The sequence below is a fragment of the Pocillopora verrucosa genome, chromosome 11, assembly GCF_036669915.1.
Source record: "Pocillopora verrucosa isolate sample1 chromosome 11, ASM3666991v2, whole genome shotgun sequence".
NCBI classification, from domain to species: domain Eukaryota; kingdom Metazoa; phylum Cnidaria; class Anthozoa; order Scleractinia; family Pocilloporidae; genus Pocillopora; species Pocillopora verrucosa.
In genome coordinates, this window is record NC_089322.1 from 8,218,692 (window position 1) to 8,242,543 (window position 23,852).

The 23,852-nt window shown below is 37.9% G+C and overlaps 5 protein-coding genes across 7 annotated transcripts in view; 2 read left to right on the plus strand and 3 right to left on the minus strand.

The window, feature by feature from the left end:
- Window positions 1–2,866, plus strand: LOC131789851 (small ribosomal subunit protein mS25-like). The gene is made up of 4 exons (XM_059107026.2): window positions 1–195; window positions 948–1,054; window positions 1,751–1,847; window positions 2,617–2,866. The coding sequence occupies exons 1-4, from the start codon at window positions 8–10 to the stop codon at window positions 2,630–2,632; spliced, it is 408 nt and encodes a 135-aa protein (XP_058963009.2). The 5' UTR covers window positions 1–7; the 3' UTR covers window positions 2,633–2,866.
- On the minus strand, window positions 2,843–6,743 carry LOC131789845 (armadillo repeat-containing protein 10-like). Its single transcript, XM_059107019.2, has 6 exons — window positions 6,272–6,743; window positions 5,096–5,230; window positions 4,718–4,903; window positions 4,305–4,376; window positions 4,114–4,224; window positions 2,843–3,069 (listed from the first exon to the last, which is right to left on the minus strand). Exons 1-6 carry the CDS (start codon window positions 6,620–6,622, stop codon window positions 2,923–2,925), a joined length of 1,002 nt encoding a protein of 333 aa, XP_058963002.2. The 5' UTR covers window positions 6,623–6,743; the 3' UTR covers window positions 2,843–2,922.
- Window positions 6,686–23,852, plus strand: part of LOC131789848 (gem-associated protein 2-like) — a 21,084-nt gene continuing 3,917 nt past the window's right edge. The window contains exons 1-11 of one of the 3 annotated variants that reach the window (XM_059107021.2): window positions 6,686–6,828; window positions 7,174–7,261; window positions 8,238–8,327; window positions 8,949–9,005; window positions 9,351–9,424; window positions 9,715–9,784; window positions 10,019–10,063; window positions 10,836–10,904; window positions 11,417–11,558; window positions 16,170–16,228; window positions 17,047–17,937. In XM_059107021.2, coding sequence (XP_058963004.2) covers window positions 6,722–6,828; window positions 7,174–7,261; window positions 8,238–8,327; window positions 8,949–9,005; window positions 9,351–9,424; window positions 9,715–9,784; window positions 10,019–10,063; window positions 10,836–10,904; window positions 11,417–11,558; window positions 16,170–16,228; window positions 17,047–17,064 — 819 coding nt within the window. In that variant the 5' untranslated portion in view covers window positions 6,686–6,721 and the 3' untranslated portion in view covers window positions 17,065–17,937. Of the gene's footprint in view, window positions 6,829–7,173; window positions 7,262–8,237; window positions 8,328–8,948; window positions 9,006–9,350; window positions 9,425–9,714; window positions 9,785–10,018; window positions 10,064–10,835; window positions 10,905–11,416; window positions 11,559–16,169; window positions 16,229–17,046; window positions 17,938–23,852 lie in introns of those variants that run through there. The other 2 variants (XM_059107022.2, XR_010719067.1) reach the window with 2 other exon arrangements.
- LOC131789844 (uncharacterized) lies at window positions 17,999–19,797 on the minus strand. Its single transcript, XM_066173860.1, has 3 exons — window positions 19,597–19,797; window positions 18,502–19,018; window positions 17,999–18,345 (listed from the first exon to the last, which is right to left on the minus strand). Exons 1-3 carry the CDS (start codon window positions 19,795–19,797, stop codon window positions 17,999–18,001), a joined length of 1,065 nt encoding a protein of 354 aa, XP_066029957.1.
- On the minus strand, window positions 20,341–21,535 carry LOC131789849 (uncharacterized). The gene is made up of 2 exons (XM_066173861.1): window positions 21,308–21,535; window positions 20,341–20,940 (listed from the first exon to the last, which is right to left on the minus strand). The coding sequence occupies exons 1-2, from the start codon at window positions 21,480–21,482 to the stop codon at window positions 20,486–20,488; spliced, it is 630 nt and encodes a 209-aa protein (XP_066029958.1). The 5' UTR covers window positions 21,483–21,535; the 3' UTR covers window positions 20,341–20,485.

The following is a 23,852-nucleotide window of genomic DNA, read 5'->3' on the forward strand; positions in this document are numbered from 1 at the left end:
ATCCAACATGGCCGCTAAGAGCCCTGCTGAACTCTACCGCGAAGCGTTGAAATACATGAACATTCACAGCGGTAAGATTGGCAGATATGCTGTACAGAGAACAATCGAACATTTAAAAAGGTGTAATGTTGTCTTAGATCAAGATGTCAAAGAGATGAGGATTAACATTCCAAAACCTGAGCAAAGAGGCGCAGAGTGAGTACAATTTTATCTACCTATATACTAAAATTTCGAAGTGGCCGGCAGCCGAACAGGGTTTTGAATATATTCTGCGTCCAGCAGACAAAAATTTAGTCAGAATTTCCCCTGAAATGTTCTGTTAAACTTCTTGTTGTTTAGAAATGCTAGGCAGTTTCAAAACTCACTTTGGTCATTTAGTAGAAGAAATTTCTGAGCTTGTGCATACGTAAAACATCTAGAAAACAATTCTGATCTAGTACTCCCTATGATCCAGTCTATTTAAGAACGTGCCCGGTAGTGAGAAATTTTCACCGAACTCCCACGTAATACCCCATCTTAACGTATTAAAAGTACTCGATGTTTGTTTATAGATGCAAGTGATTAAAAAAAAATTCGTCGACATATAAACAAAAGTAAATGGTATCCACCGCGAAGTTTCTGACAGCCGGACACGGAGTATTTTTAAAAACCTGTCTGACTGCCTGGACACAGTTTCTTTAGAAACTTACCCCCTTTGTTCATTTGCCTGGTATAAAAATGTATTGCCATGATTTCAAGAGATGTTTACATTTCATGAGGCTTCATGTTACCTCAGTTTAATTAATTTTTCCCAAAGCTAGTCATACGAAGTTAAGATAATTATCCTTTTATCATGATTTCAAGAGATGTTCACATTTCATGAGGCTTCATGTTACCTCAGTTTAATTAATTTTTCCTAAAGCTAGTCATACGAAATTAAGATAATTATCCTTTTATCTCTCTTGCAGACGGTTCTTTTATGAGAATGTTCCACAGCTGAAGTTTAAAAATCCACATGTTGAATTTTCAGGGTCACAAAATCAATCTGAACATGCAGAACTCCTTATAACATTTAGTAAGTAGTAACTGCTAGGCTATATTGGTGGTAAAATTATCCAGCAAGTATTGACATTCACCAGGGCATGTCTATGATTTTCCAAAAGGTTTCAATACTAGTGTGTCATTGGAACTGTAACCCTTTCACTCCCAAGATCTTACATGGAATTTTCCTTATTATCTGGCATACAACTTATGATGTTAGTTTGAGGAATGTGGTATTGGATCAACTAATTATCCCCTAATTGATAGATTTCCTTATTCTAATCACTTGTCTGCTCAATATTGTAATGATGTGGTAAGGAGAAATTCTGTTGTGGTCACTCATAGGAGGTAGGGTTGAGGATTATCATCCTATTGTACAAGGGGGTTTGGTGAGGATGTTTCATGTTCATGCACATTTTGAACCTAACCACATGAAAAGATGTGAGGAATCTGAAACCTCAGGTTTTTCATTGGTCCCCTTTGAAAAATGTACTCTGAAGGGTCAAGATTTTGTTGGCTTCCTTGAAGATTAGTCCAAACAAATTTTTTTGAGAGATCCATCACCATTACCATCAGCAGAACTCTAGAGAAAAGAGGGAACATCCTTAGGCAAGGTTAATTACCTTTAGGCTATGCCTTTGAGTATGGAACCTGTGATCTTGGTAGTCAAAACAGTTTTGGAGATTTTTAATTTGGAGTGTTGATTTTACTTTTGTTTTACATTTCATAGTGGATGAACACCAAGAAAGAATTCTGCTTGCAGAGAAGGAGCCATCACAGATCATGCAAGAAGTTGTAAAACTTGCCGCAGCAACATCCAGCTCAGGGTACGTAATATTATTCCCATGCAAAGAAGGTTTAATGAAACAAGACCTCACAGCAGCAGAGTAAATCTGGAAAATTTACAGTTGGGCCCTAATGATGGGTGCTTTAATTTGCTGTGATCAAATGAGCTGGTATAAACTATGGTGAAAACTATGGTAATTCAGTATTTTCAACTGAGTTGATAGTGTAAATTGGCCAGTATCAAAGCTGACGTTTTGAGCTTTAGTGCTTCGCTCTAACAAAGGGCTAAAACTCAAATTGTCAGCTTTAAAACTCTTTATAGTGGCCAATTTATATTATTAACTCAGTTAATGATATTAAATTACCTTGTTACACTCTCCCATCAGTGCAGCAGCACAGTTTCTTTATAAAATTACCTCCTCCATGGTGAAAACCACTTTTGTTAACCCTCTTACTCACAGAATTAGATTAACATGTTACTTCTTCCCATAAAATCCAACAAACAGGTAATGAAAATACTCAGACTTATCAGATTAAAGTTATCTTGATCCAACACCAAATTCTCACAACACATTTTCAAGGAAATGTGTAACAGCTTGAGGGTAGAATATTAACAACCAGATCTTGGAAGTTAAAGGGTTAAGACACCTGGGTATATATAATGAATTGTGACATTGTTAATTATCTTTCTCTTTCATTGTGGTTCTTTCTCTCATTTCTCAAATAAAAAAAGAAAAAACTATCCCCCACTGACCATGATTATGTAGATAAGGATCATCCTTACTAATATTGATTAATTTTTCTCCACAGTGATGGAAATTCATGACAAGTTGAAGGTACATGTGTCTCTTGGAACCCTACAGCATAAGCCAAAATTGTCATTCTAGACATCGGTTAAGAAATACAAAAACAGTTGTATGCACGTCAAATGACAATGCAATTAATGCAATCTCAATTTCATGGTCAACTTGTGGTACAATTCCTTTTTACAGCAGTCGTAACTGTTCATGTATCAATGCCCTATGAGGCCACAAACTAAATAAATGCAATTTTAATAATATTTTCTTCTTTTCATCTCATGATTTTAAGCCAGCCAAACTTAAATCCTTGTATCTGTCATGTTGTGTACATCATTCTGAAAGCAAATATACTTCTAAGTGCTCTCTTGGCTTGTGACTGAATGTTCTCATCAGTGTGATCTAAAAGTCGCATTAGTTCTCCATACAGTACATTTAGATGCTCCGTGATGACAGCTTGTTGTTGCTACAAAAAAAAAAAACAAACCTAATCAATGTATCTAATAATCAATCAATTAATTTTTTTGGTCCCTGACCCATTTCCATTTTGTAGACAATCAGTCAATTAGTAAGTTCATTAGTGCATTTGTCTATCCATCCATATGTGCTGTCAGTTAGTCTGAGTCAGTTCATCAAAAGGTCAGTTGATTAATCAGTCACTCAATCAGTCAGTAATTCAGTCAATTGGTCACTAAATCACCCAGTCAGTCACTCAATCAGTCTGTCAATCAGTCAATCAGTTAGTCAATCAGTCAGTCATTCAGTCAATCAGTCAGTCAATCAGTCAATCAGTCAGTCATTCAGTCAATCAGTCAGTCAATCAGTCAGTAATTCAGTCAATCAGTCAGTCAGTCAATCAGTCAGTCAGTCAGTCACTCAATCAGTCAGTAATTCAGTCAATCAGTCAGTCAGTCAGTCAATCAGTCAGTCAGTCAGTCAATCAGTCAGTCAGTCAGTCAATCAGTCAGTCAGTCAGTCAATCAGTCAGTCAGTCAGTCAATCAGTCAGTCAGTCAGTCAGTCAATCAGTCAGTCAGTCAATCAGTCAATCGGTCAGTCAGTCAGTCAGTCAGTCAATCAGTCAGAATTCATTCACTCAGGCAGTCACTCAATCACTTAATCATCTGTCAGTCATTTGGTCAGTAATTCAGTCAGGTAGCCAGTCATTCAGTCAGTCAGTCAGTCGGTCAGAATTCATTCACTCAGGCAGTCACTCAATCACTTAATCATCTGTCAGTCATTTGGTCAGTAATTCAGTCAGGTAGCCAGTCATTCAGTCAGTCAGTCACCCACTCACTCAGTCAATAAAGGGTTGACTTAATTTTAATAATTCGATATACATGAGTATCATAGCCAATACAGTTTTGTTTTTCAATCTTCAGAACTTAAGTTGATTTTTTTTCAGGGCCTTATTTTCACTACTGCTTAAGTAGTGTTCATTATTGTCAAGATTGCTTTCATAGTTACTAAGTTGAAATTATTTAATATTATCACTTCTTCAAATTATTTACCTCTGTGTAACCATCTGGGCTGGAAAGTAAGTTGGCCACAATTGTTACAGCTCTAAGAACAATGTCATCTTGGTTGTCTGCGAGCATAAATGTCTGCAAAATCAGCAATGGCTACAAATGGAGACAAAAATTTCAGTGCAATATGTAAAGAAAGTTTAAAAAATCAACTTTTGATTTTACTTCTGACAAACCTTTAATCCCAGTAACCCTTCCAGATTATTTGTGTTACAAGACAAGTTCACCAACAGTCTCAAAACTTCTTTCTAAAGGAACAAAAATAGAGTGAAAGAGTCAGTTAACACAATATTAATTTACTCAACTGACACTTTATTTCATTAATGATAACAAATGATTTACTTAGTACTTTGCCAGTTGAATTTTATTTCCTTCTTTCTTCCTTTTTTTCTGGCTTCCTCTCTTGTATGAGGGAATAACAGACACCTAGGGGTTTCTAGCCCTTCACATCCTAACATCAGTGTGCATCTTCTCCATACTGTTCTCTCTACATCTCATGAGGTGCTGACAAGGAGAATTTGTTTAACAATCAAGAGCTTCTTGATTTGGGAATTTGAAGTTCACAGTATGTTTCATTTATATCTTATACCTGAATTTTTTCTGAGTGAGAACGGCAGAGGATATCGAAAAATGCTTGCGCTCCTGTCATGATCTCTTCATGTGCCGTATTTGTCACAGATAAATTAACCATTAGTTTTAAATGCTCAGTGATCACATCATCATCATCAAGAACATCACAGTATTCAAGGTTCTTTATAATTTCAAAGACGCTGTCCTGCAAAAAAAGGCACCATTAATAACAAAATTTTTGTATAAAAAAACAAACAAACATACAACAAACATGAAAAACATCCTATCAGTCATGATCAATGCAAAATTTAGACCAGGCAAAAGAACCTCCCTAAAGAATCAATACAACAAAGTATGAGAGCATTTACTTATTCTTAGCAAAAACTCTGGGTAATACCTTTAAACAAGCTTGATTTTTTTCGTTCATGGCCAAGTTGGACAACACTTGTACAGCCTTGATGATGATGGTCTTCTTAGGGTGAGTTAAAAGGGTCACAAGGCGTGAAAGACCTCCACACTCCCGAATAATGTTCTAGAGACACAAAGTAAATAAAAATAATCTACCTCAAATATCAACTTGTTGTGAGCTTACACTATACATGTACATGTATGTGTCATGGTTCAATTTTATCCTTGGTTCAAATTTTATGTTCTTTTGTTTTTTGGGTATTTTTGTATTTGGGTATTTTTGTAATGTATGATAATGAGTTTGAAACAAAGGAAAATAAAATTTGAACCAAGGATAAAGTTGAACCACAACATATGCATAGCAGATCCAGAGAGAAATGCCTTTTGGGAATCAAAGTTTGCTCCCCTCCCTCTCAAAAATTCCTGAATCAACCCCACTATGAGTGTCCTTAACCCTTTAACTACCATGAGTGACCAACAGAGAATTTCTCTTTACAACATCAATACAATACCAACTAGATATATGGTGAGAATAGATAAAAATATCAATTTGGGGATAATTACTTGATCCAATACTTAATTCTCTGAACTAACATTATAAGAATTGTATGGTTGACAGTAAGGAGAGTTACAAGTTTGATCTGGGAGTTAAAGGGTTAAAAGGAATGAATAGTTAAGACTGTAGGTTAAGGGATCATTTGGTAGTGCCTGTAAACTATACACTTGGAGTAGCTGATTAAATCGGAGCATTCTTGAAGGGTGGGGGAGGAAGACTGGAGGAGAGAGATAGAAACTGCCAGTGCCAGCATCTGTGAAACACTTTCCTCGTCCATGGATCCGTTACATTAAAATCTTAGCTCTTTCACTTTCACGTGCGATTCTTTCAAAATTCGACACAAAGTGAAGCGGAGAGGTTAACAAGCAGAGAGGGAAACGGAAATTATAATCATGAGAATGGCAAAAGATCTTTACTTTTTCTCCCAAAAACTCCTCAAATAGGGATCAAGAGGAAGGTTTATCTTAAACTAGAAGCATTCCGTCGGTAAAATCCCTTTTCTGTGGTCCGTTTATGCATATATGGGCCTCTCATGATCGATATTGTAGTCTACAGTAGACTTGTAGTCACGGGGATGAAGTATAATAATTCTTCGGTTTAGCGTACTACCTGGTTTGTTGTGAACGCTGAGCAGTTCAGAAGCGCAACAAGAAGCTTCTCTAACATATGATCCTCTACTTTTTCAAGAAGCTCTAGTAAAGAAGCCATCGTTCCTTTGGTAAACTCGCCATGTCCGTTCTCATTTAGTATTTCCGCCAACTCTTGTTTTATCACGAAGGAACTACCACTGTCATCTTCGCGCAGTTTGTGCAACGATTCAAAAACATCTGTGATACTTCCTTTCTTCTTCTTTCCCTTGTATTCTCTTAGATAATAAATACCAAATGTTATTGCAAGAGCTGCACACACAGAGCAAACTCCAAAAAGAACAATTCTCGTCGTCTTTCCGGTGGCCTCCATGTTGGTTTTCCTGTTGTGTATGTCATATAACACCAATATAGCTTCCTGTTCTTAGTAGCCTCGCCTTCACAGCTGAAGTGCGGTTAAGCTAAGGAAAACATGGAGCCAGTATTAGGAACTTTTGGACACGAAGGCTGGGAAAATGATGATGGATTCGACGAATCGAAGCTTCCATCGTCTGGTTATGAATATCTCCGAAGAGTTCAGTAAGTATCAAAATTCGGAATATCGTTTTAAATGTCATTAAAATCCCTCATGCATGGCTTTTGAATTCAATATTTTGCACTCTGTCTTCACAACTGTCCACATTTGCATGCATACTCAACTCTTCAACTCCCAAGATCTGATTTTTAATTCTCCCCTCTACCTGCTACACATTTCTTGTAACTAAGTTGTAAGAATTTGATGTCAGATCAAGATAACTTCTACCTGATAAGTTTGAGTATTCTCAATACCTGTTTGCAGGATATTGTATGGATATTTTGGGAAGAAGTTACATGTTATTCACTTCTGGGTGCTTAAGGGTTGAAAGAAGACAATTTTGTTTCCAGGTTAGAAGCTATGCAGTGCCCTGATGTTGTAGTGGCCAGTTTTGACACCAACAGCTTCCAAAGCAAGCAGACTGTTCATGTTAATGAGGTACATGTTCTATTTTGCTCAAACAACTGACATAAGCAATTCATATTTTGATTTTAAAATTAGCTGACACACAGATACACAGCGTGATCAAGAAAAAATAATTGATCAGCATGATAAGATTTGAAAAGGAACCAAAAATTGTTTTGGAAATAAAGTAGCTCATCAGTGATGTGTTGCTGGTGTGAAAAAAAAAAAAATAATAATACTACTGAAAATGGAAAAAACAAAAATAGTGCCATTTTGTTCTTTGAGCTTGACTTCATTTTAGTTAATATTGGATAACAACTTAACAACTTGTAAATCATTAGCATCGCAGTTGGTCTGTTGGACGGCAGCCTTCTGATCAGCCGTGCCACCTGTGAATAAGACTCCCCTTGTATGATGGGTATCATGTAAACAGATAGTAAGAAAAGAGCGTGTTGCTTTCCACTTTTACTTTTAAGTGAGTTAGTAGGAATTGAGGGACATAAACTTATGTTGTATGCTGCCCCTTTTGTAAGATAGTAGGAATTGTGGAACAACAGCAAACATTGTAGACTGCTCCTTTCATAAGTTAATAGAAATTGTGAGACAACAATAAACATTGTTACAGACTTAGACTTTCACTCAATGCAGCAAGCACTGTGATTGATTGATTCTTGATTACATGCCCCTGATCAAATTCAAATGTATCCTGACGGGGATACAATTGCACAGTTGTTGCCTGCATGCCAAATACAACAGCACATTAAATATTTTGTTTGTTTTTGCATGAATATGATTGTTCAAGGGAAAGTCTAAGTAATTATATGACAAAGCACTTAATGTATGGTCCCTTTGGAAAACTAGTTAGTTTTGTTTTCCCTTGAGTCCTGATAATTCCCATGACAAAGTCAGTGCTCTCAGGAAAACAAAACTAACTGTTTCCCTTGAGATACATTAAGTGTATATTGTATTCTACTCCTCTTGTAATTGGCTGTTGTGATCTGTTTCTCAGAGATCTGGTTGGTCACCAGCTCCAGCTGGATTTGCCCCTTCGACTGATTGGCAGATGGAACAAGCTGCAGATTTTGCCGAAATCAGACAAGTAAGTGCTTACTATTAAACTTGTGCATTCCTCTCATTGGCAAAAATAAGTATACTTCCCATGCTATCTGAAACTAGCAAAATCAATGGTGTATAAGTTACAACTTAGCTTTCTCATTGCACAGTTTTAGAAGATTTGTTCCCTTCTGTTGTCTTCTTACTCCCTTCACTTCAGACTTTGTTGTAGCCTAGGACATTCATAGTTTGCCTTTCTTTCTGATCTTAAGGTCACTGATTCTGTGATTTCATTTACTCATGACCCTGCCTGGTGAAATTCTTGTCACAGCATCCCATAGTTGTTCTTGTTGTCTTTTGCTTTCTCTTTTTTGGCAGCCCTAGTTTTTGTTTACTTTTGGGGTTCCAGTAAAGGACCTGCCTGGTAATACATTAGCACATGATTTCCTAGTCAGAGTTTGGCAAATTCATTCTTGCATCTTCCTCCTGATTTGAATCAGCATTCTTCTTCCACCTTTTGCTTTCATGGATATTTATTGGTGTAACATTATAGCATTTCTTCAGACTCAATTTGAAAAAATTTTTGACAAGGTATTTTACAGGAGACTCTTTTACTATTTGAGGTTGTGTCAAACACAACATTCTTTTTTTCTCTCTAATTTTTCAGAAACTTGTTTACCATCGATCAAAGCTTGGAAAAGAGGATTCCACAAAGTTAACATTGGTAAACCCACAGCATAATTTACTGATTAAAATCATCAAACTTTTTACACCTAGAAGTGTTTGACAATTCACAATTTCAAAAGATTATTCAGAAAAAGGTAAAGAGAATTTAGAGACTTGTGGTTGTTATCTTGATCAAACATAAAATTCTCCCAGCCAATTTTATGAAGAAATATTTAAGCAGTGACATGGGAGAATAACTAATTAGATCATGAAGCTGGTGGACACATCGCTTGGTCCTCACTGTCTGTGCTTTTGGAGAGGTCAGTCATGATATTCATTTAATTTTCTTACTTGTCGGTCAATTCTGTAGTTATTGCTTTCTATTATTTTATATATTGTACAGCCAAAGAAATCTGATTCTATGGGATGGTGCCGCTTTTGTCTTGGAGAACAAACTACTATGAAAATATTTGGCAGGTAATTGTAGACACTTTTCAAGAAACATAATAGTTTTAAGTTATCTCAATTGCCGTGGTCAATTCTGATGTTGGTCATGAAGTTTCGACTGCTTGTCTTCTACCAGCAAGGTGAACTGTTTGGAGAAAGTAAAATGCAGTTCAATTCAATACAAACCTTCATTTGCCTCATGTGCATTCAGCTTTAGTTAGACACTCCAAGCTATGATTGATATTTTGAATTTGTGCAACAGTTAGTACTGGATGCCATATCATACCTGTATTAATTAAACCTTGTTACTGTTGGAACAGAAAAGATAACAAGAAAAGTGTTAAGGATGAAGATTTGTTGGAAAGTAGTGATTCGCAAGGCACCGATCAGGTCTGTTCATTTTAATATTGTTGTTACTAGTGTTATAATAATTACTAATAATTAGTATAAATAAAATACTGTTATCATCATCATTTCATGGTGAAAGAGCCGATGATGGGCAAAGGTGCAAAAGACTAACAAATAATTGCAAATGACAAATCAATAAAATTTACAAAGTTCAATTTCAAAATGTGCAGCATAACTCCTGGTGCATGTAAATAATTATTCAAAATCCTGTTGCAGGACGGGACACCTCCTTTATTGAGTGTTGTTCTTCAAATTAATCAAGTAAGTCAGGCTGCAAATATCGTAAATAGTAACGTTGTGTTAAGGACTTTGTTGCCGTAGCGATGAATTTGTCGAAGCTCCCTAACTCAGCAAGATTTGAAAATTGAGTTCTGACCATATCTTAGATGTTCCTTTTTCTTTGCTGTTTTTTGTTTGTTTGTTTGTTTTATAGGTGTGTGTGTGCACACTTCCGTCTTTCATACCTTAATCGAACTCAGATCCCTTTCCAGCTTTTCTGTAGGTGTCACGCAATGCTCTTGTTGTGTGACATCCAGAATAACAGTTGGGAAGAAAACCACACAGCCTTGCGAGTAGGTCCTTGTTATAAGCGCATCGGCACCACCGTTTCTTCCCAGTTCCCTCGCGGAAAATTATAGGCCTTGCGCAACGCGAGTCGTCGAGAGGTTACAAGGGTTCTAGCTCTAGTCTGGCGCTAGTTTTTGTCAAAACGACTGGACTTGTCATCTTTTACTTACCAGAAAGCTACATTCGTGGGAGAATACACGGGATAAAAATAAAATAAAATAAATAAATAAATATAAATAAATAAAAAAACAAAAAAACGATAGCTTCCTTGCAGGCCCTCGGTTTTAGTGCCAGACCCCCACCGAACCCTCTTCCTGACTCGTCACAAATCTTCCCACGGACAGAGAAACACGCGTCCGCCACAAAGATCACGAAAAAATCGGATCCACTGTGAAATTACAAGCAATTTGGAAGGTGCTATTTCCTAGACTGTTTTGTTTTAGTCGAAATTACATTTACTTTACAGGCCACTTTGCTGCAAGTTTTAGAATTCCACGTTGAATGGCTGGAAGAAATCGGATTTTCTCATGACCAGGTAAAGCTATTCAAACTAAAATTTGGACGTATTGGTCTAATACAATCGGTATGGTCCAATTAGCGATGTCATGAAATAAGGAGATGAGTGGACTTTTATTTCATTTGTGGCGTTTAAATTTGTCGTTAGTCGTGATTATATAAAGACGGGCAGGACTTTAAACGTCTATCTGGATATGTGTTGGTTTTGCGCGTTTCACGCGAAAGTTTAAAGCACCGTTCTACCTGCTCAATTTTCCGCTTTACATCAACCCATACAGCCAACGATGTGCCTGTAGTTTAGAAAATATACTGTTTTTCAGTGTATTTTATTGCCACGGTCAGAGAAACGTGCGTCCACTACTAAGATGTACATTTTTATCCTCTTCTTGAAACATTTATTTATCTCGTGCTAAATGCGATTTTTCGTCAGCGAACTGTCCGATATGGCAAATCTACGTAATTTCAGAATCGTCCCTCCAAATCCTTACTCTGCATCTTGAAATAATTCTTACACGTGCATTTTTTTTAAAGGGGAAGTGGTTTTATGCTCTTCTTGTTTGTCTGGAGAAGCCACTTTTACCAGGAACCACCTCACTACTTCGCACTCTCGCCAGACTCTGCGCAACCCTGAGAGCATCGTTGGTATGTACTTATGATCTGTTAAAATTCAAAGGTACGATGCTTAACGCTAATCAGCGAACTTATCATGACTGACTGGCGCAAAACCAAATCTAAAGTACTTACGAAAACGAATCAGGGTAAAGATATATGTTCAGTAACCAATTAGAATTCAGAACGACGACGCGTAATCTTCTTTAAGCGCGGGAAAACGCAATGAGTAGGTAGCTGTTTTTTTCGATGGTAGCAGGCAATTTTCAGACCAATCGCAGAATGTAAAAATGGAAAGAAAAATCATTAAAATTTTCAATTACTTTCGACACCTTACTTGAAATCTCTCGACACTTAATATTGTTTTCGGCTACTTTTCCGCTCTCGCCAGATGACTGCTACATTATGTTGTCTCCAGTCATAACCTTGGTCATGCAGCGTTGGTCGCCTTCAACTGATCCTCAACAACAAAGCGAGGAAGAAAAAAAACACAGAATAACAAACACCACAAAATGATCTCTCCCCCTTCACCCCCTCCCTAGAAAAAGTTAGTATTTTGGATTGTATATGTTCCCTCATTTCTGAAAATTTATCATAAAAATTGGCGACTGCCGGTCATCCAGTTATTTAAGAACCATGATCGGCAGGACCACACACAATTTCCAGAGTGTCAACATTCAAGGCCCCGTACTTTGAGAAAGCGTAAACCAAGTGATTGACATACGATTCGTATAACCAAAGTGTACAATCAACGCGAAACAAAAAAGAGAATTTACAGTTTTCAACAAAATATAGCTTCATTCTAACTTTAAATCACAAAATCATCATGAAGTACTTTTTGTGATAAATTTGCTTTTTTCTAGTACCCATTTCAAGTTTTTTTTTTTTTTGCGATCTATGAAGATCGCGCGCTCAAAAGTTTGTTTTTCCGGCTCTTGGTGTTTTGTAATTCCATTTCCTTTAGAGAAAAAACATCTTTCTCTATTTCTTTACCTAGCTGAAAATTTACCTTCTCTCCTATACAAACATTACGCTATTGACATTGCTAATCCTAGCAGTATGCAGGACGTGTGTTATATGAACTTCGTAATAGACCTAGCTCACCGTGGAGTCTCTTTGGCTCAGTGGTAGAGCATCGGAGCGCGGAATCCAAAAGGTCTGAGGTTCGATTCCTCGTGGAGACTCAGAACCTTTTCTTAGTCCCACGCTGGTGACAAGACGAAAAACATCTTCTCTATTTCTTTGCCGAACTCAAAATTTACCATGTCTCTTTTTTTCTGTCAATTTCTTTTGTCGCCGATTTCCATATTACCACAGTCTTAGAGTGCCGATTTATCCGTGAATATGGAAATTTTGGCAAGAGAAGAAGCTATTTCCTCTATAAAATGTCGTCTGAAGCACGTACTTGAGCAGCCATTTTGATTTCTTGCTTACCCATTTCAAACCATTTGACCACATAGCTAAAACGGTCTATTGGCCGTTTGTGTTGAAGATCGCGAAACACCCGCCCCCCTTACTGAGTAATCTTGTGTTAAAATATTATCAGTCGTGTGCGCCAATCGAAGGCTTTTGCATTGTTCTTGTCTCTTTTGTTGCCGACGCAACATAACCTGTTTTTTGATCCGGTTCGACAGGTTTTTTATTTTACGGACCAAATGTTCTTCTCTAAAAGTGGTAGAGTTGTGAGAATTTTTTGCTCCATCGAAATAAAACCAATACTTCCTACTGGTGTGTTCTCAAAATCTCGTCACCAAGGTGTTGCGCCAGATAGAGGAGGAAAATGTGCGTTTACAAGGGGATCTTTTACCTTAAAAGCGAGAATTTAGGCAGTGATTACATAAGCTAAGGCTACTCACGTTTCGTCGTGTTTTGTGCTCGCTGTTATCATCCAAGAAAGAAACGTGATACGTGCTTCCAAATGAGTTTGGTTTTACACGTCGAGGATTTTCCGAACTTGTCGTCAATAATGCGAGAAATTCAACGGTTAGACAAATGGAACACTCTCCGTAATCTCGCTGCCAAGGATACTGACTCAATCAAGAGCAACGCAAATGGAAGGAGGCTAAGGTTCAATACCATACTGCAGGTGCAAATGATAAAACGCATCAAAAACCGCGGGCGGTTGACAAGCCTGCCAACGGCAAGCGCGCCTCAAGTCGTCAAGCGACGAGATCGTATTCAAAGCGCTCCTTGTCCGTGCATTGATCCTGCCGTCATGGAAGGCGACGGTCGACTGACTGAGAATGCGAAAAAGCTCAGTAATGAGGAACTTGCTCTGTTGTACGAGGACATTCTCAAACCACTGGATTTTTTCTCCATCTTGCACGAAAGGAGAAGGCAAAATGAAGAACTGCTCTGACTAACAGTGCTGCACCATTTATATCACTTTGTATCATAAAAATTAATTTAATATTTCGCTGTCGTTTTTAATACCAAAATAGTCATCAAATGGCACATTACAAGAACAAACTGACTTTCCCTTTGGCTCAATTTCTCCTTTTTTAAATTCATGCTTATCTCGTTCTTTTTTTCTTTTGGTTTGCTCTAATGTCACCTCAAAAATTTCAATTGCTGATTAGTATATTGCGATTTCTGTTATCGGGGAAACTCAGACGCGACTTAACTGTTACACAACTTAATACAACAAATTTCCACAGTGAGTCGTTGGAACCGTTCAGGGCTTGGAACGTAGACAATCGCATATGGAAATTTTCGCAAAGATGCCGGAAAATCCTTGGGAAAGTTACCTTGCAAGGTGTTTGGTTTAAAGAGCAATCTAAAAAGAGAAATGAAAGATGCTTTGAGAAAGGTAATCCAATCGATATGTTGGCTAAACTACCCTCAGGTGTCACTAACCGAGTGTCGTTCGAAATTAAGGGAGATCGTGGGATTTGGGTTTTTCGGGCAATAAACATGGCAGGCTTTTTCGTTTTCTCTTTATCAAAATGCGCAAATAATCTCGTAGTCCTTTGATGACCCGTTAGCGTTAGTTCCGCTGTAACAGAATTCTTTCACTTCTTGTAGATACGCATGTAAAAAAAAACCAAACGAGCAAAAATGAAAAAAAAAAGGAAAATTATTTCGTAAATGTATTCTTATTACGTTTATGTCAGTTAGGAATAGCGATTTTGTGAAATTTATGCATTGCTTTCTTTACCTTGTATGATAAATTTGCCATTAAATGAATTTATGCCAACTTCTGTTGATTTAAATTTTTTTCAAAATTGGATCTATCAGGGATGATTTGAGAAATTTCCGAGGGAAAGTTTCTGTTTGTTACATAATTCAAAACTGGTGAATATTTTTTTGTGGAACCCTTTGCTTTTTGAGAAGTCTGTTTTCTTCACTTTTTTCGATGCAAGGTGGTTTCCATGGCAACAGTCAAAAGTAAGACTGACGTCATAACCTGTTGCGCCTATCTCATGAGGTTGACCACGAGATATTGCTGTTCAAAGTGGGGAGAATTTGTTGGTTCATCAGAGTAACATGCTGTTGTGGATCACATGCCTGATGTTTTCTCCCAATCTTTAAGGTCGACGTTGTTTGACGCATGGACTCGTTAGCACTGACCTTGGAAGCGAATTGAAAGAACTGTAATTCAAAAGCCCTTTTGTTTTGTGTGATCAACTCTTAGACTAAAATAATACTAGCGAAGAAATTCACGCCCAAATCAAAATTAAGGCTGATAAGCGAGTTTGTCGATTCATCTTGACAAACTCATTAATTTCGCGAGCAAATTGAACGATGAAATTGTGAAATAAGCGCCGAGTTTTTTTGGCTTTGAATATGAGCACTGAATAATTTTTGTAAAATTTGTAGCGAGGGGATGAGCGACGGTCTAACTCACAATCAAACATGGCTGGTTGAATAAGACTTTAAGTGAGCGAACGGTGTGATTTGCGTTTGTGTTCAAAGTCTTCGCGTCCCTCGATCGATCTGTCATACTACGGAACGATGACTGGCTTAGAATGCCAGGAGGAATCGACTGCTGTGCCAAGATTTCCTTAAACTGCTAAGGTGTTTTTTCATTTCACATGAGCGGAGAAAACAGTTGGCTTAAGATTAGGAAGTTTGAGAGTGAATCGTACACGTAGGCTTGTAAATAAAAAGGAAGCTTTTGTGGAGTCAAGACTTGATACAACTTGATTCCCATGAAATTTAACTGTTCTCATCAGCGAACATACACACTTTATGCACTGTGTGATAGAAACAATATTTTATACAAGCAAATATCCTGGGCTTTTCTCTATACGAGCATTTCAATTCTTTCATATTGCAAGCTCAAAAAAAGCAATGCAAACTCAAGCAAAGGCGATGGATGCGTTAACCATTTAGCTCCTGTGACCAAGTCAGAATTTCTCCTGACAATATCAATGCAACATCAAGCAGACAAGTGATGAGAATAAAGAAAAATATCAATTAGGGGATTATTAGTTGATCTAATACCAAATTCTCCCAAGTAACATCACAAGAATCGTATGGTATACGGCAAGGAGAATTTCTAATGAGATCATGGGAGTGAAAGGGTTAAGAGAGCGCGGATCAAACGCCTTTCGCTGATCTGACAAGTTTGACTGAATAGGTAAAAAAATCAGTTCTGAGCTGTTTGAAAGGCGGGAAGCTAGGAAATGATAGTAAGAGTTTTCTCTTTTTTTTTCTTTATTTTTCTTTCTAGGAGTCACCTTATCATCCATTGGTAACGCCACTGAATCTAATGATCACACTTGTCTCAAGGTATGTCGCTGATGATGTTTATTTGTTCACGAAGTTTACGCTTATGCGCCAACATGATTATAGTTAAAGGATTAACATCAAGAGCTGTCGCTTGTTCTGTGCTTTCATTGACCCCTTAACACCCAAGATCTGATTGTTAATCCTCCCCTTTAGCTGCTACGTATTTCCCTGTAAATAAGTTACGAAAATTTGGTGTTAGGTCAAGATAACAACTCCTACCTGATAAGTTTGAGTATTCTTAGTTGCTGTTTGCTGGATCATGTATGGATATTATAGGAGGTGCCGGGTGGTTTAAAACAACGGCTCAGGTGAATGAGAAGCCGGTCATTACTTTCCATTGCTGAAATAAACAATTTCAAACCCTACCTCGACAAAAAACACTTAAAACGTCTCCGGAGTTTTCGTCGGCAATTTATCATACAACTTGTTCACGTAACGCAGTCGAAGGTAAAAGAGACTTTCGAATATAGGGGATAAATTTCTAAGTAAACTGTGGTGCTGCGTCGGTTGGAGAGTATAAAAAGGGTAATTTAGTATTATCAACTGACTTGATGACGTTAATTAGCCACCGTGAAGAGTTACAAAGCTGACATCTCAAGCGTTAGCCCTTCGTTAGAGCGAATGGAGGAATTGTGGGTTGTGTGTGTTCATCTGCAGAAAATGGAGCTATGCTGCTAGTGAAAACATGATGGTGAGAAAAAAATAATACAAGAAGAGACTTAAAATTGGATGTGATCTAGTTTCAAGGACGGCTCACTGTTTTAGGTTGTTTACCTAAGCATTTTTTTTGTGGTCACCATTATTTTCTTGTTTCTCAGGTACTTTGGTCAGAGTGACCTAGCAGATCCCGGGTAACTTTACTCCTCCGATTTAAAACACAACAAGACTTCCAAGGAGAAATTTCATTTAGGGAGCTGAGTAAAGGAAAAGAATTTGTAAACGGTTCTCGAATGTCCCTCCCAAACTGCAGCTGAGATTCGTACCCTTCTTGCCATGGTGGTTATGTTCTTGAACGATGCAAATTTCTTGGGTAGCTTTGGCTTGTTCTGTAAAGAATACCTGACGATTCCCATTAATTGGTGGACGTATCTAAACCTGAATTAGTACGTCTAGATTTGCGTATAACGATGGAGGAACGAACTCGCCTAGATTCCATGTTGCTGTGCTTCTGTTTAGCAAGAAATGTAGATCATCAGAGACACTTTCGGCTGTAACGAAACAATTCCTGGTCGATGCTTCATGAAAATTTGGAGCCATGTTTTGTTATTTGGAAGAACTGACTTTTAAGATTTTAAACACAAAAGGCTAAATGTCTTGTAAATCTTCAATGGCTCATGTAGTGGCCAAATTTTATTTTGAGAAAAGCTCTCTTAGATTACAAGTTTTGCTGTAACAATTAAAGATATTTATTTAAATTTAGAACGATGAAAATATGCAAAAGAAACATCCCCTATTGAAAATATCGACCAAAGAGCTGAGGAAAAACTGAAACACCTAGGTGAGGTAAAGGAAGACGGGAAAAAATGTCCTTTTTTGTTTTCACAATATTTTCATACGCCACAGAACATTAAGAATAACTCGAAGTTATGGACATTATGACTGACTTGACTTTAAAAATAAATAACTTAAAGACAAACCCTTGTTAACTTTGTTTTTTCAATTAAATAGAATCGCACATATGAAAATAAATTTCGCATAATAAAAGAGTGTATCTAGGCCGTCAGATTTTCTTGCTCAATGCCTGTAACCTGTTCCCTATTCGTTTCATTCTCAGAGGTGATATTTTCTTGCAGTGCCTGTAAAGAATCTGTCCTGTTTGGAGGTTCTTTGAGTGACTTCAATGCTGGTGTCCTCGTTATTTTTATTTCCTTCTTTCTTGGCTCCAGACAAACGTCTTCGCCATTTCTGAAATCGATTCATCTTGCGCTCTGTTTTGTAGTTTTCAGACCCCACACTTCCTCTGCGTTCACTTCCGTCAATTTCACTTCCTGATTGTACGCTTCCGGTGTCAAATGACTTTCGGCGGGATTTATCTGAAGCCCAACTGTCCTTGCGTCCCTTGTTTGTGCTTTTTTTCCCTTCACTTCCTCTGCGTTCACTTCCGTCAAGTTCACTTCCTGATTGTACACTTCCTCTGCGTTCACTTCCGTCAAGTTCACTTCCTGATTGTACGCTTCCGGTGTCAGGTGACTTTCGGCGGGATTTATCTGAAGTCCAACTGTCCTTGCGTCCCTTGTTTGTGCTTTTTTTCCCTTCACTTCCTCTACGCTCACTTGTGGTGAATTCACTTTCTCTTCGTCTACCTACCACGTCATCTGATTTCCGGTGCAGTTTATCTACGACATATGAAACTGATTTGTTTTCATCCGTGCTTTTCTTTCGGAAGATGGGCATGCTCCGGCTGGCTGCCTTGCCTTTGTAGCTATCTTTACTTTCGCTTTTCCTTCGTTCACCCATGTCTAATTCACCTCCTGTTCCCGCACCTCCGGCGTTAAGTGACTCCCTTTGGGATTTCTCTTTGAAGTACTGGATAGCTAATTTTTCATCTGTGCTTTTCTGCCTAAATTTGTGCATGCTCCGACTTTCTGATTGTAGAAGAGGCTCGAGTGTTCGTTCACCAGGTGGAGTGGGAAGCTCAGAAGAGAGCGGCGTCAATGTGGGATCACTTTTCCTTTGGATGTCCAGATGGGATTCCAAGGCTGGACAAGCGCATGCGCCCTGACATCCGTTGCTGCAGTAGGCAGTGACTGGTTCCGTTTTAATGTCACTGTTTGAAGAGCTGTTTTCTTCCTATAGGGAAAAACAGCAGTGTATGATGACCTCTAGTGTTCTGTTAGCTTTTACAGCGGTATGAGTAATTTTAATTATTTGTGCCCGAAATTACGCAGTTTCTAATTACGTGTCAAGCAAACTGATTCAGAAAATTTGGTGTTCGAGGAACTTATGCTGGCCCTCTTTCAAGAGACATCCACGATAAACTGGCCGACCGATACGGTTGTGGATACGTTAATCATTGTCCCTGACTTAAGTAACTATCACGCGTGAATAGTACTGAGGCGAATCACGTTAGTATTCACAGGAATAACTAGAAGCAATTTGCTCTTAAGGTGTTTGTCTGAAAGGACTGAGGTGCAAGTCTTCTTGGTGGACTCTTAATTTTTGGACTTCCTATGCTCGCGAAGATTATTCATATTGTTTTTGTTGCAGTTTATCCAATTACGTATAAACTCTAAACAACCGCTCTTCCGTCCATCATGAAATATGTATTTTTCCAGTTTTGTGAGTAATGTCTCTAAAAAGTACTCCTCGGCACCCTTCGAAAAACCTTTCACGGAATACAACATTAAATACAAACTGTTTCCTTTTACCTTCCCAATATTTTCATTAATTGATGGATCAGTTGACGGAGGTGTCACTACTATCTGCGGCGCAGGCTTTGCATTCTCTGTCAATTTGTCTCTGTGCAAAACTATGAGGGAAACTATTAAAACATGCACAAAGCCAAGAGTTATCACGACCCACGGCTCTAATTCGCCGAATAACAGGGACAGTGTGTTTGATAGTGACATTTTTGTTGTCACATTTTGTTTACAGCTCGCGTAATACGTTACGTCATAAAGATTCATTTTGCGACGAAGAGTCATGTTTAATGCGCGCGCAGTACACGCGCTAACTCTCGTCCCACTCTTCGCGCGGTTACAACATTTCTGGCATTGCATTGGCCCCGAGGAGCGGAATTTAAATCAAACCAATCTTTAAAACTTAAAACTCGGGAGGATGTTGAAGCTTCGAACTGATCGACGCGAACAAAATCTAATTTCCCAGGGAAGGGAGTTGGTTGTTTAATCCGGAAATTTTGGGGTTAAAGGGCCCCTCCCTTTTCATGTAGTTATTTGTCTCTTAGAGAAAAAACTGAACTCACAAGACCACATTTTCAGGGAGGGTGTTTTTGTTTGTTTGTTTGGCGTTCATTACGTGAATGGATTATTTGCTATGGTTTTGGAGTCCAAAGTTTCTAACATTTAGAACTTGGTATCAATTAAGTTTGGTAACGAGAGGGTCAGGTGAACAGTAGAGGTTAAGACTGCAATGGAGATGAAAACAGACAGCTGTTGTAATTATCAAATTCCCCTGGTTTATTTGAGGCAGTATGCGCAGCTTATTTAACTTTCCCTAATCAAACTAGTCAAGCCTTTAAAAGCAATGATAGCAAGCTAGCAAAAAATCAGTTCTTGCACGGAGGTAGTGTAGAACTGTTCAGACGTAGCTGGCATAGACATCAAAGCAGACCTTTCCAGCGTTATCTCCTTCGTACCAATTCATCAAGTCTTCGCCATACCACACACGGAGCTGATGTCCCCGGTAAACATAACGAGGATGGAAGAACGACAGAATGAGCTCTGGGGAATTCGCGCCGTATCCGGGAACTTTAGACCACTTTCCCGCTTGATAATTAAACTTGAGGAACTGGTTTGGTGGCAGAAGGATTCTGTTAAGTGATGTTGTTATGACAACGTTAACATAATCTTTTAAATGACCACAACCCCAGTGAGACCAGTAAATGGGGTTGTGCTTGTTGCAGGTGACGTAGCCGTAACGGTGAACCAATTTCATCGCAGCCAGCCTACCAGCGAATGGCATCGTAACAGTGCCAAAGAGGTTTCCGCTTGCGCTAAAACACACCGGGGAGAAGTTCAGTCGATAGAAACCGTCTGTGGATTAAAAAAAAAAAAAAGCGCCAGATATTAAAACAGGTTATGACGATGGTTGAATTATAAAATATTCACTTGCTCCGATTCTCTGTAACAATTCAAATTTGACCATTTCACTCTTCTTGTTTTAGAGATAGCATCTTCTGCTACATGTCGTTCTCGCAAATTCAAAACTTCAAGTTCATGGCACGTTTTTCATGACTGTTTAGCTGATGGTGATTCAATGGAAAAAATGTAAGGCTCTTATAAATTCTCCCTAGAAAAAGTAAAATTTCAAATTTTTAACAGATTCTAATTTGAAAAGTTACAGAAAAAAATTCAGTAGATGTCGCAAGACAAAAGCAATTACAGCTGATGATCTACTTACGCTTCGAAGCTGCTCTTTTTGTGATTATGGAATTACCCGAAGCGGGATCAAAACTTTCCTTGCCGTTTGATTTTGTGCTCGCGTCTTGGACACTGTCGCTGTTCATTTCGGTTGGAATGTCCGCAGCCAGCGAACCAAGAGTAAATAGGCACAAGCACAGCAAAATGGACTTCATCTTTCTTCGATCAACCTTCGTAATCGAACAGTTATGGAATAACAACTCTTAGTCGAGGAAGGATTTATAAAGCTTAATTTTATCGATTTTGCAGATGCAGAAATCGCGTCGCTACAAGTTTTGAAGCGGATGTTAATAAGTCAGTACTTGGCAATCGTAAATCTGGACTAGAGCTATGCTAAAATAGCAACTGACAATTCTTGACATCTAAAAATATGAAAACAGAGACGCGATTTTTGGCCTTACGATGAAACGAAAATGAGAGACTTTTTATTCCCAAGAAAAGTGAACCGCAAGCAAAAATTTCATTTGATATTCGCTGAGAAAACTTCGATTAGCAATTATGTTTACGTTTTTCTGGAAGAGCATATTTGAATACATTGATTAACCTTATGTAAATTTTTCATACGTACACGGTACACAGGGGATATGTTTCTGGAGGGGCTTAACGGAGTTAGCCGTAAAACAGCCACAAAAATTTAGCCGTAAGGCGTAAAAATTGAAAAATTGTAACTGTTGGCCGTTAAAAAAGTTAGCGACAAAAAATTCAGTTGACAACAATTGAAAGATGTTTCCATAAGCCTAAAATTCGTCAAAATGTTAACCTTCAGCCTCAACAGCCATCATCCCGGTGAGACCTTTCTTTCGCGCGTCAAAACAGCCAGGTTATGAAAAAAGGTCAGTTGGAAAAAATAACCCAAGGAATTACGCCCTTAATATTTTACAAAAATCATTGTGTATCGAAATTCCAAAAGATAAAACAATATAATTAATTAAAAACATTCTTGAGGAAGCGGAGTTAATTCGTAAAACGATAGTGACATTTGTGTCAACAGTACAATGTCATTAGAACTAAGTTTTTCCCGTTTTATTTCGAATATATTTATAATAGCACTGGTCAACGGATGCGCTTCCTGTTACATTGTAGTTATTGTGTTTTGACCAAATGTTTATTTTTCGAAAGACCTCCGCAATCGCTCTAAAATAACAACAATTAAGACATGTAAAGTACAGAGATTTTTGTCCGAAATAAGTTTTTTGACTTAACAGATGATTCGTATTCGATCGAACTTTAGCGTAAACAACGTTTAAACTTTTCTTGCTGAGTTTTAAGTTTTAGATGCGAAAAAATTGACCGCTTTTTCTTCTTGAGGTAAAAGGATGCCATTTGGTGAAGAAAAACTACCGTTTACCTTGTCTACTTTATAACTACTTTATTGCAAACGAAGAACAAGAAAGAAAATATTTCTAATCCAATTTTCGCAAATGGTCTCGTAATTCAAACATAAAGTGTCAAATCATTCAAATGTTCAGCATTTCCTGTTTAATTTTGCATTGATACGTTTTCCAATACGCAAAAAAATTATTAGTTCACGTTCCATTCCCTGTCCCTGAAAAATTAATTGATGATGAAAGGGAGCAAGTTTCTAAAGAAACTGTGGTGTTCCGTCGATAGGGATGTAGCAAAATAATTTGGTTTTATTGACTGAGTTGATAATGAAAATTAACCCATGTAAAGAGACGCTAAAGCTGTCGGACGCTTCAAGCTTTGGCTCCTCACCGACTGAATCTTTCACACGTTCCCGCAGAATGGGAAACGAGATGTATTAACGGTAATTCATCCTTTTTGGGTGAATTCGATTGCCATTTTTTTCTCTGCGTAATGTTTAATTAGAAACAGTATCAAAGCTCAAAACTGTTCGCCATTCTTCATCTCTTTAAATTTTATAAGCGATTTCAAACCGATTCAAAAAATTCCTGTCGTCGATTTTACCATAACTGTTCCTTCTACCTATACCATCAAAATTAATCAGTGTTATTGGCTCATACCTAGTTTCCCTTCACAGCGTCTCTAATGTCATTCGTGGCTTAAATGTGATAAAAGCGTTTTCATTAAATCGATGTCGTATGTTAAATCCTTTTAGTGCTCAGCAGCGAAAAAAACATGTAATGGGGCATACTTTTGAATACAAGCCTTCAGATCACCTGTCTTGTGCTCAAGCCTTTTTCATGTCTCTTCTTTCCGACTACTGTATTCAAAAAATATTCGAGATATATTTTTAAAAGTTTTCAATCTGCTCACCAAAATAAACGCAATTGAGATTATTCCAGGTTGTTGTTTTGCGATGAACGACACGGAAATTGATCATTTTCAAACGCACGTGCACATTCTCGCTGCCGCTGTTGCTGATGTTACGTTGTCGCTTGATTAATTTAATTTTCTACGCTACTAGGCCATCAATTAATTCCCTGCGACGTAATTTCATAGCGATTGGAGAGAACTGAAACCAACGCTACATCTCTCTTAACCTGAGAGATTCTGCTACGCTCATGGTCAGACTTCTAGATTACACTAGACAACATTTGTTT

What these genes read in the sequence shown, in the direction of transcription:
- LOC131789844 (XM_066173860.1), bottom strand. Translation starts at nt 19,797, where the DNA reads ATGTCACTATCAAACACACTGTCCCTGTTATTCGGCGAATTAGAGCCG. An exon ending in TTAATGAAAATATTGGGAAG is followed by an intron (nt 19,019 to 19,596) that starts GTAAAAGGAAAC and finishes TTTTCCCTATAG; the next exon opens with GAAGAAAACAGCTCTTCAAA. An exon ending in AGAAAGTGAATTCACCACAA is followed by an intron (nt 18,346 to 18,501) that starts GTGAGCGTAGAG and finishes GTGTACAATCAG; the next exon opens with GAAGTGAACTTGACGGAAGT.
- LOC131789851 (XM_059107026.2), top strand. Translation starts at nt 8, where the DNA reads ATGGCCGCTAAGAGCCCTGCTGAACTCTACCGCGAAGCGTTGAAATAC. An exon ending in CCTGAGCAAAGAGGCGCAGA is followed by an intron (nt 196 to 947) that starts GTGAGTACAATT and finishes TCTCTCTTGCAG; the next exon opens with ACGGTTCTTTTATGAGAATG. An exon ending in AGAACTCCTTATAACATTTA is followed by an intron (nt 1,055 to 1,750) that starts GTAAGTAGTAAC and finishes TACATTTCATAG; the next exon opens with TGGATGAACACCAAGAAAGA.
- LOC131789849 (XM_066173861.1), bottom strand. Translation starts at nt 21,482, where the DNA reads ATGAAGTCCATTTTGCTGTGCTTGTGCCTATTTACTCTTGGTTCGCTG. An exon ending in AAAAAGAGCAGCTTCGAAGC is followed by an intron (nt 20,941 to 21,307) that starts GTAAGTAGATCA and finishes TTTAATCCACAG; the next exon opens with ACGGTTTCTATCGACTGAAC.
- LOC131789845 (XM_059107019.2), bottom strand. Translation starts at nt 6,622, where the DNA reads ATGGAGGCCACCGGAAAGACGACGAGAATTGTTCTTTTTGGAGTTTGC. An exon ending in CAGCGTTCACAACAAACCAG is followed by an intron (nt 5,231 to 6,271) that starts GTAGTACGCTAA and finishes TTGTGTCTCTAG; the next exon opens with AACATTATTCGGGAGTGTGG. An exon ending in AAAATCAAGCTTGTTTAAAG is followed by an intron (nt 4,904 to 5,095) that starts GTATTACCCAGA and finishes CTTTTTTTGCAG; the next exon opens with GACAGCGTCTTTGAAATTAT.